General features: G+C 39.5%; 2 protein-coding genes across 3 annotated transcripts in view; one reads left to right on the plus strand and one right to left on the minus strand.

Annotated features, from left to right (window-relative positions):
* The window catches only part of ECHID (enoyl-CoA hydratase/isomerase D), a 34,109-nt gene that overhangs the window by 1,241 nt on the left and 18,064 nt on the right, over positions 1-14,804 (plus strand). The gene's annotated exons all lie outside the window — the stretch shown is intronic.
* Positions 1,625-2,113, minus strand: LOC148855438 (uncharacterized). The gene has a single exon (XM_088984912.1). The coding sequence runs from the start codon at positions 2,111-2,113 to the stop codon at positions 1,625-1,627; it is 489 nt and encodes a 162-aa protein (XP_088841038.1).

Here is a 14,804-nt window from a genome sequence, read left to right on the forward strand (position 1 = left end):
AACTAGACCTACCAAGCAGGGGTTTACCAAGGCATTGTTGGCCTTTATCCTATTTTTTTACTCTGATGTATAAGTTGATATTTTTGCTTCATTTCTTTTCTTTTCTTTTTCTTTGAATGGTTTATGGAAACTTTAATTTTTTAAGCACATAAAAAGCAGAAAAGTATGTTCACCAATGGATTTACCAAAGGATCACCACTACTTCTTGACTCCATTTTTATTCATCTGTTCTTTTAACAAATACATATTTTTCTTAATTTTTATGACTTTTGAAATATTTGAAAATTGGCATGCCACAATTACAAATTACATACCAGAATAAATAACTAATAAAATCAAATAATGTTAGTTTATAACATTTAATACCTCTTTTGCATTCATCAATTTCTACAGTATTTTACCTATACCTGTCATATGCATATCCCTTATTACATCATTAAAAAAGGAATAGAGCAATGTCATCAAGACCATTGTCAAGGAAAATAGTTTGTCTAGAGACACCTAGCCATGACATGCCTAACGAATTCATACTTGTATCTTTAGTGGTTAACCCAATGGTTATCCACAACCCAACCCAACCCAACCCATTTAAATTGACCCAATGAATGGTCAACCCATTTCCAACCCGTCAAAGTAAATTGGTGGGTTAGATATTGGGTGGATGGGTGAAAAATTGCCACCCTTACCTGTTGCCATTGTAAATGGCTGTTTTTTGCCCTTTCTTTTGAAATTTCTGTAACTTGAGAAGATGGAAAGATACGAGGGTGGCCATATTCTGTGAAAAAAGTTTCAAAGGTTAGGACTGCACTTGGTCTACCCGTCCCAGAACCCTAGATAGCTTGGACTAACGTTGGGTAATGGCCTAAGATGGTCACACCATCTCAAAGTGCATTGCACATATGATGTATTTGCACTTTTGTCTTTACTAGCAAATGTAAATATGCATTGTACATGACAACTTGAGATCATGCCAGTTAATAATTTTAGTATCCAAAACCCATGCAATAAAGATAAGTAATGAAAGCATGGCATACTGGTGGATTGGTGGATTTGTTGCCTTTCTACCTATATACCCTAACTTCAAATCTTCCAACTTGTAGATTATATCTTTTGTTTTGGGGTAATGAAAGGAGATATCAATAAACTAGAAATAAATACAAAAAAAAAAAGAAAAAGAAATAGAACAAAGCATCCAGACACAACGAGCAAGAAGAAACTACAAGGACTAAAAGAAAGCAACAAAAAGAAACCTAAACAAAAGGGAGCCTATCCGCTGCCAACACATCCTCCAACCACGAAGGGCAGGCCTCTATCCTTTCATGGGACAGAGACCAGCTTTTAGAAGCCAATATGTGGGCTGCTGTATCACCGGATCTGGGCACAAATGAAAAAGAAAACATCAACTGGTGGATTGGTGGATTTGTTGCCTTTCTACCTATATACCCTAACTTCAAATCTTCCAACTTGTAGATTATATCTTTTGTTTTGGGGTAATGAAAGGAGATATCAATAAACTAGAAATAAATACAAAAAAAAAAAAAAAGAAAAAGAAATAGAACAAAGCATCCAGACACAACGAGCAAGAAGAAACTACAAGGACTAAAAGAAAGCAACAAAAAGAAACCTAAACAAAAGGGAGCCTATCCGCTGCCAACACATCCTCCAACCACGAAGGGCAGGCCTCTATCCTTTCATGGGACAGAGACCAGCCTTTAGAAGCCAATATGTGGGCTGCTGTATCACCGGATCTGGGCACAAAAGAAAAAGAAAACATCAACTGCTCGACAAGATCTAAAATGTCCTGAATCAAAAAGAAAATGGGCATAAAGCAGTCTTTGCCTCTGTTCTTCAGTGAAGATAAGACTTCCTGACAGTCTGATTCAAAAACTACAGAACTGGCACCCAATTTTAATGCCAACTTAATTCCTTCTTTCAGAGCGAAAGCCTCTGCTTCTAGAGATGACCTAGCATTTGAAATACCCGATTTTGCAGTAACAGAAAGAGCTTGATGATCCCTCACCACAATCTCAAAAGACGCACAAAAAGGATTCTTAAAACCCGCATCAATGTTTACCTTTAGAGAGTCTCTAAAAGGAGGTTCCCAAACACTCATAGCTTGGCTACTTGTAGATTGTATCAATGTTTTAAACTTGCCGGAATAGTATGAAGCTGATTGACTCCTGAGCCTCTTTAAATACAAACCACTTTGTTACAAAATTTGTTGGCATAATCTACAACCTGATGATCCAAATGGTTGAATCACTGACCTGCTTGACCTGGTTACTGAGTTATGAGTTAGAATTAACAATAACTCTCATTAATTATACATATTTTTGTTTAATATAATTCCAGAGACATGCTCCGTTTTCTACAAGTATTATGATTTTTCATATTATTTTTCATTTTTATTATTTAATTTATGATATCACAAGTTGACTTATAGAGGGAAAGGCTATTTCAAGTAATTTTGAAAACATTGGCCTTGGATCAGTGTTTTTCATCTTGGTCGATTACACAGGAATTTTGGGTCCATTAATTTCATCACTAAGATGCTTGCCTCTGTTAACTCAAATAACAATGTGGTGACCTAACTAGTTGAACCATTGAACTGTTTGATCCAATCGGTAAGGTTACTGGTTAGGCATTTATTTTTTTTAATATCCACTTTGTTTTATTAGCAAATTTAGTTATATTTAGGAACTAATTGTAAAACCAGTGATAGGGAAGTGAGAAGTTTTCTAAGGACCAAATTACCCCTATATTGAAAAAGAACGAAAGTTAAATGAAAAATTACTTATTCCTGTGCTTTGACCTTTGCATAAGCCCTCCTTCACCTTTCAAATAAAACATGCACACCCTTTTGTTAAATTTCTCAACGGAAATTGCTAATATAATGCTTTGGGAAATTGTCTAAAACTCACCATGAATTTTCAATATTTTTCTTAAACTCACAACTTTTCAAAATGTCTAAAACTCACCATGTCAGTAATTTTATTTTCCAAAACTCACCTTCCATTAGTGCACCACCAATGCTTCTTAACAGATGTGTCCATGTCAGCCTAAAAAACATTTTTCATGACCAAATTACCCTTGAATGGTGAGTTAGAGGAAAAATGGTCTTTTTCAGTTTTCAAATTTCTTGTTTTTTTTTTTTTGCTTTTTTAGTGTTTTGCTATAATTTCCGATCTTTTTTAGTGTCTGTTTTTTACATTTTCTATTTTCTACAATCTATAAAATTTCCTGTATTTTTTGTTATTTATTTGCAATTTCTGTGTTTTTCTATACTTTTTTTTGTGTTTTTTCTATAATTTTTATTTTCTGATTTTGTTTTTCAATTTCTATAGTTTCTATAATTTGAAAATAATTTTTTATTTTGTTTGCAATTTTTATAGTTTTTTATATTTTTTGTAATTTCTATGTTTTTATGTATTTTATATTTGAAAATATTTTTTTAAATTTTTTATTTTTTCATGTCTAAATATTAAAATGGTAATATATCAACACCTGCTAATTCATTTTGTATATATTTTATATTTTTCTATAAAGGTTAAAATGGTAATATATTAACACCCGTTAGTCTGTTTAACATCAAGTTAGTGACATGGTAAGTTTTAGACATTTTGAAAAGTTGTGGTGAGTTTAAGAGAAATGTTGAAAACTCATGGTGAGTTTTAGACAATTTCCCTAATGCTTTAAACTTATATCTCTATTTTACCTGTGGAAACCATATATTAAAGTTCCTCCCAACAAGGAGATCAAGAAACTCAACATGGTTGTCAATCACCTTGAATAATTGTAGATATTTAATAAGGGATTAGTCATAAAGTGGCATTTTGAAATATACTTTTCTGTCTTAATGGCTTATAAGGGCATAGTCATAATTTCAGCATCTCAATTACAGGAAATTTAATGGAAGGGGTGTTTAGGAATGTCAAATTTCTCCATTTCATCAATCTTTTAGGGATCCACTCCAAATGGAGCAAGTATGAGGATGCTTTTCTCTCATGGGGACAGGGATGGGGTTCGTCCTTGTTGGTAAGGAGATGGGGATGGAAAACCATCACCTTGATATTTGTGTTTTTGATAAATGAGTTTAAGGTCGACTTATTGAGAAAGTGGAAAAAGATAGCTACCTCTGCCCAATGTAAGAGGATTCCTAGGCCCTTTTGATCCCCCTTCCCTTTGGATTCATAAAACTGAATTTTGATGGTAGTAGCTAAGGAATCTAGGGCCTTTTGGGATTGGGGGAGTGTTCAGGAATGAGGATGGGGTTTTTACTGCAATGTTCTTAGGTCCAATTGAAGTGAGTGACTCTCTTAGGGCTGAGATTTTAGCAGTTCTGGAAGGAATCCAAAGAGAAAGAGAATTACATCAGATGCTTGGACCTTGAAGGGGACTCAGAGGTGGTGATTAGGTGGCTGAACGGAGACAACAATGGTTTGTGGAGTTACAACAATGAAAAGAAAAAATGTAAATGGCTGAGTAGGGATTGAGGTGAAGTACAACTGGATGAAGAGAAGTGCTAACTGATCAATGGCTGATGAGTTAGCCAAGCAAGGGACGTTTAAGGTGGGCTAATTTTTAGCTTCTTTCTTTGCTCTTTTGTTGTTAGGGAGTTAAGATAGTTTACCTCCCCCTTTTGTTATTAAAGTTTCACAAAACTTATTCATTAATAAAGCTTTTTGCTATTGATCAAAAAAAAAAAAAGAAAAAGAAAAAGAAAAGGACTTTAAGATCTTGAGGCCTAAAACTTGGAGATTTATGTTGAGTATTTGTGTTTTTCTTATGAATTAGTTGTTGAATTTGTGTCAATATCTTTAAAAATATAGTTGAATATATTTGGATTTGTAAATTGTAACCATTTTATTTAAAAAAGTTGGAATGGAGTAGAAGTTATCAAAAATAGAGTGAACTTGGCATCATAAAAAAATGGCAGGGAATTGGGATCCCTGCAAACATGGGAAATACCTTATCCCTATTTTTGATTTCTACTTAATTCCAACTTTTTAAATAAAATGGCACCATAAAAAAGGTTGGTGGAGAATTGGGATCCCTACAAGGATGAGAAATTCCCTATCCCTATTGGTGGGGATAGGGACAGGGATTTCCATCTCTTTCCCCATTGACTTACATCTCCACCCTGTCGAGATCAGCTTCAGTCAGTGCGAGGCCCGTTCGAACACCGTTCTAATAGCTTTTACAGTCTTACACTGGGAATATCTAATTACCTATGTGTTTTACTTCATGGGAAGATATTTTCAATGCAACGCAATAAAGGCTGTATGAACGGGCTTTGCACTGACTGAAGCTGATTTCCACCATGCTCCCTTGCCTAGGTGTTTGCATATTTTATTTAAAAGGTAAATGGGGGGTTTTTTCAATGATAAAAATAGAGGGAATATTTAAGTAATTTATGATTTTCTGATGACCCAATAGTTGAGATTGTGACTTGGCATCCTCCAAGGCTCCAAGGGGAACGGGATCTGCTCCTCACACATGGGCGCCTCACATGTACATTAACCGTGCATTGAGAACATCTCCCGTGAATAATAATTTATAAATACAGGAGATGTTCCCAATGCATGATAGGATGTGCATGTGAGGTCGGTGTGAGGAGAAGATCGGGTCGCCCTCCAAGGATGGAGGCGTGGTTTTGGCTGTTGGGGCCCAACAGGATAGGCTGTTGAGAGGGCTGGTCACGTTCTGGGCAGTTCACTTATTCATGCCCGTGCTTTGGTTTTTTCTCTTCTTTTTTTCTTTTTCCTCCTTTCCATTCTCCCCTTCATCCATCGTTCAGCCACTATTTATCTTCCCTGACCTTGCAACACCCGAACCGCGGTGGTGCGGCGATCTGCGTCTTGTTCACACGAGAATGGCGAGGAGCCATGGACAAGAGCCGGAGAAGACAACTCACCAGTAAGAGATTTCACGTGAAGAAGGATTTCACGTGTGGATACCTTATCTTACTGAAGAGATATTCGCATGAGAAGAAAGAATTCACGTACGGATACTGATGTGGCGTAATCCGCCTACTCTCTATTGGAGGTGACCTGGCTTCCAGCGACGATGAGAACGGGTTCCTGAAAGAGAAGAGCTCAGAGATCCCGGGGTGAGTCACCCGGCGTGGATACTCTGATGGCTAAGTTAGAACATAGTGATAGCGTAGAACTTGAAGATGATAACAGTTAGAGCTTAGAGAGTAGAGATTTCGCACAACAATGATAGTAAAAATAGAACATACCCTCACCCCAGGTGAGTGTTGTTGGACAGTTTTTGTATGCCCTTAGCTTCAATCAGTTTTGATGTACTTTTGATATTTAATGTAAATAAATAAAGTACGTATTTGATTCATGTTGTGTGGTATGCTTCTGTGTAAATCAGTTGGTCTTACCGAATTGATTCAAGGGTTCGGATTAATCAATTGGTCATCGATCATAGGTAAGCTTCGGCAATCTTGCAATTCAAGCATTTAACCTTAGATTTATTAACATAGCCATAATAAACCTTGTGTTTTCCTAAATCATCCGACCAAACCCAGCATTCGATCAACACTTATCACTAATCGATTGGGTACGATAGCGCTCCATATTAACTAGTGATAGCATTAAACTTTGTGAAAACAGTTAAACCAAAATAATAATAATTGAGATAGCTGCAATTGTCGAATCTTGTTCCATTGATTCCCTTTAGGTTAAAACATGTCAATGCATTGGTCAAAGGCTGTCAATTGACCCAAAAAGATATTAACCTAATTGCTACTTGTACAACTATTCATGACAATTACGGATCACCGAACCATGGATAGCAGTAGGAAAATCAATATTAATTAATTTGTTAGACTAATTTACATTAACATCCATAGAGAATAAGCACAAGAATCAATGAATACTTGAATTAAAAATCAAGAACTTGAATTAAATACAGAACCTCACGATGACACAATTGAACCTCCTCCCTTGAACCAGGAAAAAAAAAGCTTAGCTGCTCATGATTTTCGAATCCTCCAGGCTTTACTTCTAAGAAGGCCGAACTGATCTTTCTTGATGGAGTTGCTTGATGCTTGATTGATGGATTGTTTGATTGATGCTTAAAGCTAATCTGCCCCCCCCCCCCCCCTTTATATAACTGATGGAGAGGGCTGTTTTCCAACTCCTTTTAGGAGATTAACCTCAATTAAGAAAGTCCTGATCTGTTTTGAACTAATCCTATCCTAACTCTTATCTAGTGATCTAATCTCAATCATCTTATCTTTTTAGGATTACATTCAAAACTTAAATCTGATAAGACTCTCTTTTTGGATATTACATTCAAAATTGAGACTCTTGGCTCTTGAATTCGAGTTGGGCTGCTTTAATGACTTGGACTGCTACCAGGCTCTTCTACGAATTGGGCTTCAGTTGTGAAATGGGCTTTGCTACAAATTTGCTCCGACTTCGGGCCCAATTTTGACCTCGATTCAGACCGAATCTGTCAAAACCCAGAACATAAAATTTGTGGAGTTCTCCCTTATCTTTCCAATTCATCTTGAATCATCCAAATCGGAGTCCAGATGTGAGAGTTAGGCCTAGATTACTGAACGGTGCCGAAACTGTGCAAAATCGTCCGATTAGACTTGTTTTCCTCCGTCGCCTTCTTGCTATCCCTGAATCGAAATAGAAGAGTAATAAGTCCAATTAAGTGCTAATTTAATGTAAAATAATGAACATTTGGGGATAAAAATATGATACTTTTTATTCCCATCAAATCCCCCCACACTTAAACCTTGCCCGTCCTCGGGTAAGACAAAATTCAAGCAAAAACAAACTAACTATCTACTGATTTTTAAACTCAACTCTCCTTCATCTTTGTCCACAAATATTCTAGGTTAAATATTGTGAACTGTTAAATCAACACAACCAAGCCATACATGACTCATTCATCAGTCAATCCAATTTTTGCTACTGCAACCCAGGTAGTAAATAAGGGAAAACCTTTTTATCTTTTCTCTCTTTTTATTTTTTTCTCTGCTAAGAAGTGAGTGCATTTTATGCTCCATCTCACTTGTGGATTACTTGGTCAGTAGGTGCATTTTATGCTCCATCCTACTGTTTGAATTACTTGTTAGTGTGTGCATTTTATGCTCCGTCCTACTATCAGATGACTTGGCTGGTAGGTGCATTTTATGCTTCATCCTACCATCGGATTACTTGACTGGTAGGTGCATTTTATTCTCCATCCTACCAATTGTGGCAATGGCGAAGTATTTACCCTATTTACTTAAACTTGAATTTAGGACTAGCTTAAAAGGGATGGCTTTAGCTGAATGGCGTACTCCCTGATCATATTTCTTTACTCAATTCACAAGAATCTTCCTAAAACACTGTTTCAATTGATTTAAAAAGAGTTGGGTTTTTTTTTTTTTTGGAAAGCAAATGCAGAAAAACGCGACGTAAATCAAATTTTAAAATGCAACCTAAATTCAAACCTAAACCCCCTCCCCCACACTTAAAACTTACATTATCGCCAATGTGAGGTGAAATGCAGAGAAAGGGCAGAAAAACTAAACTAGAAATGTAAAAACAAAAAGAAAAAGGAAAAACAAACTTTCCTATTTTTAATAATCATGAATCGGATCCTCTAACTCTCGTGGTTGTAGCTTTCTGTGTTTTCCCCTTTCATGCATCATGGGCGGGGTTCAAATCTGGAATAGGGGCATGCAAAACAGAGGGTGACGTTTTCTTCATATCCAATTGTGCACTTAATTCGAGCTCCTCATTCATATCATCTTCTCCAAAAACTTCCTGCACAATTGAATCAATAGTGTCAATAGAACAGATTGAATGGCATTCATTTGGATATTTCATAGTTTCAAAAATATTAAATTTTACAATCTCCCTGTCGAACTCGACGGAGAGGGTACCCTCATCCACATCTATTTTGGTCTTGGTTGTTTTCATGAATGGCCTGCCTAATAAAAGTGGGGCTGAACTTGTGACCGTGTCCTCCTCCATCTTCAGAATGTAAAAGTCGACTGAAAAGATTAGATCATTAACCTGCACCAACACATCCTCAACAATCCCTTTCGGATAGGCGTTAGAACGATTAGCTAGCTGAATGACTACCCTAGTTTCCTTTAAGGGACTTAATCTCAAAGCACAATAAATCGAGTATGGCATGACATTGATGGATGCACCTAAATCTAACATGGCACGCTCGATTCTTTTACTGCCAATCACACAAGGTAAAGTGAACATACCTGGATCAGCACATTTTTTCGGCAAGGTCCTCTTAATGACAGCTGAAATGTTTTCTCCAACCCTTACCTTCTCATCGATTTGCAGCCTCCTCTTGTTAGTGCACAACTCCTTCAGAAATTTTGCATATTTTGGGATCTGTTTGATGGCATCTAACGAGGGTATATTTATCTCCACCTTCCTGAAGGTCTCCAATACTTCTTGCTCATATTCTTCCTTCTTGGATTTTTCCAACCTACTAGGAAATGGAGGCACAATGGCATTAGTAATCTTTGGGAGAGGGGGGTCAGATATTACCTTAATGGGGCTCTCGTTTGAATCTTGTTTCTCCTCTTCCTTCTGTCCCTTATCTGCCTTCCTTGGTGAGGTAGGTTGTGGCTGCAATTCCTTCCCGCTTCTCAGCACCGCTGCACTAGCATTTTCCTTGGGATTAACTACCATCTGTGATGATAGCTTTCCAGAGTTCTGCGCCTCCAACTTGTTAATGGAAGTAGCAAGCTGACTGATTTGGTTCCCTAAGTTCTGTATGTTGGCCCTTGTTTCCTGTTGAATTTGTTGAGTGTTAGTAGCAAGAGCCTTAACGATTTCATCTAATGACATACCTGAACTTGAGGGTTGACTTTACGCTGAGATAGGTGCTGAAATTGGGGGTTGTCTGTTGAAAACTTGGGGCTGATATCTCTATGGTCCTCCTTGATTTTCGTAGCTCAAATTTGGATGATCCCTCTACCCTGGATTGTAGTAATTGGAATAGGGACCATACTTGCGTTGAGGTTGGCCTGGAAATCCTCCAATGGCACTAACTTGCTACATCGAACCATCCTGCAATGATGGACACATATTTGTAGGATGCCCAGGAATCAAACAGACACCACATACCCTTGCCGTTTACAATTGCCCTATAGCCAATTGTCGAACCAAGGCAGTTAAATCAGAAATTTGATTTTCTAAATTAGAATGACTTACCTCATTAACACGCTTGATAGTACCATCTGTTCTTGCTTCGAATTGTTGTGAATTTTCGGCCATGTTGGAAATCAATTCCCTAGCCGCTTCACGTGTTTTATTGACCAAGGCTCCTCCACTAGTTGTGTCTACCATACTTCTATCCATAGGTTGGAGTCCTTCATAGAAGTATTGGATCAAGAGTTGTTCGGGTATTTGGTGGTGGGGATAGCTAGCACAAAGCTGTTTAAATCTTTCCCAATATTCGTATAGTGTCTCACCACCAAACTGCCGAACTCCACAGATTTCCTTCCTAATATTTGCAACTCGGGATGTAGGAAAATATTTATCTAAAAATATTCTATTCATCTCATCGCATGTACGTATCGAACCAGGAGGAAGAATGTATAACCAATCATTTGCTTTATCTCGTAAAGTAAAAGGAAAAGCTATAAGTTTTACTTGATCCTCAGTCATACCCTGTGGTTTCATGCTTAAACAGACAACATGGAATTCCTTGAGATGCTTATGAGAGTCCTCACCTGGAAAGCCATGAAAAATAGGAAGTAGTTGAATCAATCCAAATTTTAGTTCAAAGGCTACCTCGAGAGTGGGATATATTATGCACAGGGGCTATTGGTTCATGATTGATGCAGCCAACTCCCTTAGCGTTCTCTCTCTGTCAGCCATCCATTCTTCCTCTTCGAAAATAGGTGGATCACAAGTTGGCAAGTCGAATTCAGAATTCACCCTTGGAGATGAACGGTCCTTCCTTTGCTTCGCCTCCTTCCTTAAATGACATGCGGTTTTCTTAATTTCGGGGTTGTACTATAGTTCATCTCTTTGAGAAGCACGAGTCATAAAACAAAGAAGGTTAACACAAATAGAAGGTAACGAGCTAAGAAATTAAAGTAGCTCCCTGGCAACGGCGCCAAAATTTTGACGAGTTGTCAAAGCCCTCAAAATTAATGCTAGTCCCGCAATAGAATTTTTGTAGTAATAGTGGTACTAGGTCGAATCCCACAAGGAGCTAGGGAATAATTTCTTAGCCGAATGCACAATATAATAGAGTGGGAAAATTAAATAATTAAAATTTCTAAAAGAACAAGAAAGCAATAGCAATATCAAACAAGAGAAATCAGTCTTACCGAATTTTGATTCAAGGGTTCGGATTAATCAATTGGTCATCGATCATAGGTAAACTTTGACAATCTTGCAATTCAAGCATTTAACCTTAGATTTATTAGCATAGCCATAATAAACCTTGTGTTTTCCTAAATCAGTTGACCAAACCCAGCATTCGATCAACACTTATCACTAATCGACTGGGTACGATAGCGCTCCATTTTAACTAGTGATAGCATTAAACTTTGTGAAAATAGTTGAACCAAAATAACAATAATTGAGATAGCTGCAATTATCGAATCTTGTTCCATTGATTCCCTTTAGGATAAAGTATGTCAATACATTGGTCAAAGGCTATCACGAACAATTGACCCAGAAAGATATTAACCTAATTGCTACTTGTACCATTATTCGTGACAATTATGGATCACCGAACCATGGATAGCAGTAGGAAAATCAACATTAATTAATTTGTGAGACTAATTAACATTAACATCCATAGAGAATAAGCACAAGAATCGATGAATACTTGAATTAAAAAGCAAGAACTTGAATTAAATATAGAACCTCACGATGACACAATCGAACCTCCCCCCTTGAACCAGAAAAGAAAAGCATAGCTGCTCATGATTTTTGAATCCTCCAGGCTTTGCTTCTCAGAAGGCCGAACTGATCTTTCTTGATGGAGTTGCTTGATGTTTGATTGAGGGATTGTTGGATTCTTGATTGAGGCTAGTCCTACCATCCCTTTCAAGTGCGGGGTCTTTTATACACTAGCTCAGGTGGGGAGGTGGAACGGTCACTAAACCCCTATTACGATGGGACCTGTCGCACGTTAGGTGGTTGAAGCGCCATCAAGCAGTAATACTGTCACTTCCCGCCAGAACGGGGAGTTGGTAAACTAATGTTACTGTTATAAGTACGGTCCTGCAGGGTTCAAGGATGGGGGTGTATTCCTTGAGGTGGCCATGCGGAGATCTGTACGGTAGATAAGCTACCTGTAGGATACTGTGCTCCTCGGTAGTGAGCTAATGAGTAGTGAGCTTCTCGAGCTCGCGCTTTGGTCTGCCCTTGCAAACGCCGAAGTGTCTTTGGCCCGAGGTGATCCCAGTTGGAGTATTAGCATACTCGAGCTTACTTTATACCGAGCTGGTTTGTGCCAAGTTGTCACTTGCGTCGAGTTACGTATACGCGTCGTCTGTCTATGAAGTTGGACCAAATCACCCTTCATCAATTGCCCCCCACTCCCTGAGCTAGGGGTCCTGACCTGGTGTAGGGAGTTCATGATGTGACAAATGGATTTGGCTTAGAGTTTAGGCTGATGTGGGACAGGCCACATGTGATTCACGTGCGGATGTCAGGCGATCTTATAGGCTCTACGGATGCCAAAAAATGTGCTAAATTGATTTCTATCTCGAGGGTCGTGCAACTGGTTTTCTTAGGAGCCATCAGATCGCTTTAATCTAGACCATTGCTTTCTAGGCACATTGGCTATAAATAGTGTCACCCGAGACCCATTTTCCTTTGCCACAAATCCATCAGCTCTTGTCTTGAGGTCGTGCTTGCTTCTTCAGCTTGGGTTTTCCTAATTCATCATTCCTTCCTAGTCAGGTCATCCATTTTTTGGTGAGTCTTCCTTTGCTTCTTCTTTTCTTTCAATTTTATCACCATGTCGTCTTCTAGTTCTGATGGCCCTCTTAATGAGGCCGATGTGGGTGCCCTAGCCTTGGTCGGTTGCCAGGGCGGGGCTGTCATGAGTTCAGGGGGCAGCCTGTGACCCTTCAGAAGCACAGGCACCTCGAGAGGCCCGAGAGGCCTCGGGTGGTCAGGCATCCACTTCCTACCAAGGTCGGGTGCCAGACAACTTCGGTCCTTCAACCATGACTTCAGACTGACTTCAGGCTTTAGTTCACCAGTACCACCTCCCAAGGGAGTTCTCCTATAGTCTTCATCTTCCGTTACACCCTTTGATCACCGAGGCCCTAAAGTTTTTTAATATAACCATAGATCAATTACACCCGAACTCTGATCGTAATGTGGTATGGACCATTTCGCTCTTTTACGAGTACTATCTTCCCCTTGTTCTCAACACCTTTTCCACTATCCTGTCTATCAAGAAAAAATCCTCTTGAGTTCTTCCCGAGCACAGGAAAACCTACTACTTATCCCCTCACCTGGGGTACAAGTTATTGCACAAACTTTCCAACAAGATTTCAGCATGGAAACGGGGTTACTTTGTAGTTCGTAACCCCGGGGGTGGCCCTTTTCGACCCAATGGAGGCCGATAGTCCAGGTACCTGGTGTTAGGCTAGGCTTGAAGATGAGAGAGACACTTAAGTCTTGCGCGGAGCTCGGCTTCCTCTATTCGGACTACCTTGTTGAAGATAAGCTTGTGCAGGCCGACTTGAGTCCTGGTAGGTTGTATTGGGTTTTTACTTTCTTAAGATCTTGATTAGTTCGTGACTAATCTTACCTTTTATTTTTGGCAGCTACCATGCCAGTCAACGCTGAAAGTCTTCTGAGGAGCTCCCAGAAGGGGAGAAAGGAGGGCGCGAAGAGACCGTGTTCGGAGGCCGAACAATCACCCGAGGTCGTAATCGTGGAACCGTCTCCCATACCTTGGGAGGAGGCCCAGTTTGCTGCTCCTGAGACAACTTCAGCTGAGGTCCAACACAAGGAAGTTCGGTCCCAAGAGTCGGGGAGTTCGTCCATACCTGTGGATGGACCAAAAGGCTACCTTCTAGCCCTGAAGGATAGCATCATGGATCATGTCAAAGCCATGCGTAAAAGTCGAGAAGCTGTCTTTGAGGATGAAGTTTCGAAGTGGGCCAAGCTAGCTCTAGGCGCTCTCCTGGGACTAGTTGCCAGCCACTGTATGGTGGTGAGCCTTTGACCTTTCCTCTCCCCCTTTCTCTTCCTTTTCTTTTTTTTTTTGATTCCAGCTTTCTCGTTTGCCGGTTAACTCTGTTGGTCGCGCGTTGGCTTGCCAAGCGGCGATCTGTATGAAGGAAGCTATCGACGTCAGGACGTAGATGCAAAGTCTCCATCTCGAGCTGAACCCTGCTCAGGGCGAGGCGCTCAGGGCCAAGAAGGGGGTTGAGGCCCTGAAGGAGCTTATCCTAACTCAGGTGAGGCAGATTTCCTCACTGAACGAGGAGAAAGCGCATATGGAGTAGGAGATTGCAGCCCTTGAGGCTTCTATCCTGCAGGAGAGGGTCAAGGTCATTGAGAGCTTCAAGGAGTCTATGGAATTCGGGGCTTTGCAAGTTGAATACGGATCAGACTCCTATTGTGTAGGGTTTAAGCTTTGTCGTTATTTAGTTCGTCAGAAGTTTCCCAACCTTGATCTCGATGGGATCACAATGGCAGGCTTGGACCCTGAAGTGGCCAAGTGGTGGATGCAGAGCCCGACTCTTTGGGGGAGGATGGCGACATTGAGGTCGAGACGGTGGACCCTTCCGAGTGATGGCTCTTTCTTTCTTTTTGAACTGTGGATGTACT

The sequence above is a fragment of the Nelumbo lutea genome, chromosome 4, assembly GCF_056320005.1.
Source record: "Nelumbo lutea isolate HS-2025 chromosome 4, American lotus-T2T, whole genome shotgun sequence".
Classification (NCBI taxonomy): Eukaryota; Viridiplantae; Streptophyta; class Magnoliopsida; order Proteales; family Nelumbonaceae; genus Nelumbo; species Nelumbo lutea.

Coding starts and splice junctions, on each gene's coding strand:
- LOC148855438 (XM_088984912.1), bottom strand. CDS start 2,113: ATGAGTGTTTGGGAACCTCCTTTTAGAGACTCTCTAAAGGTAAACATT.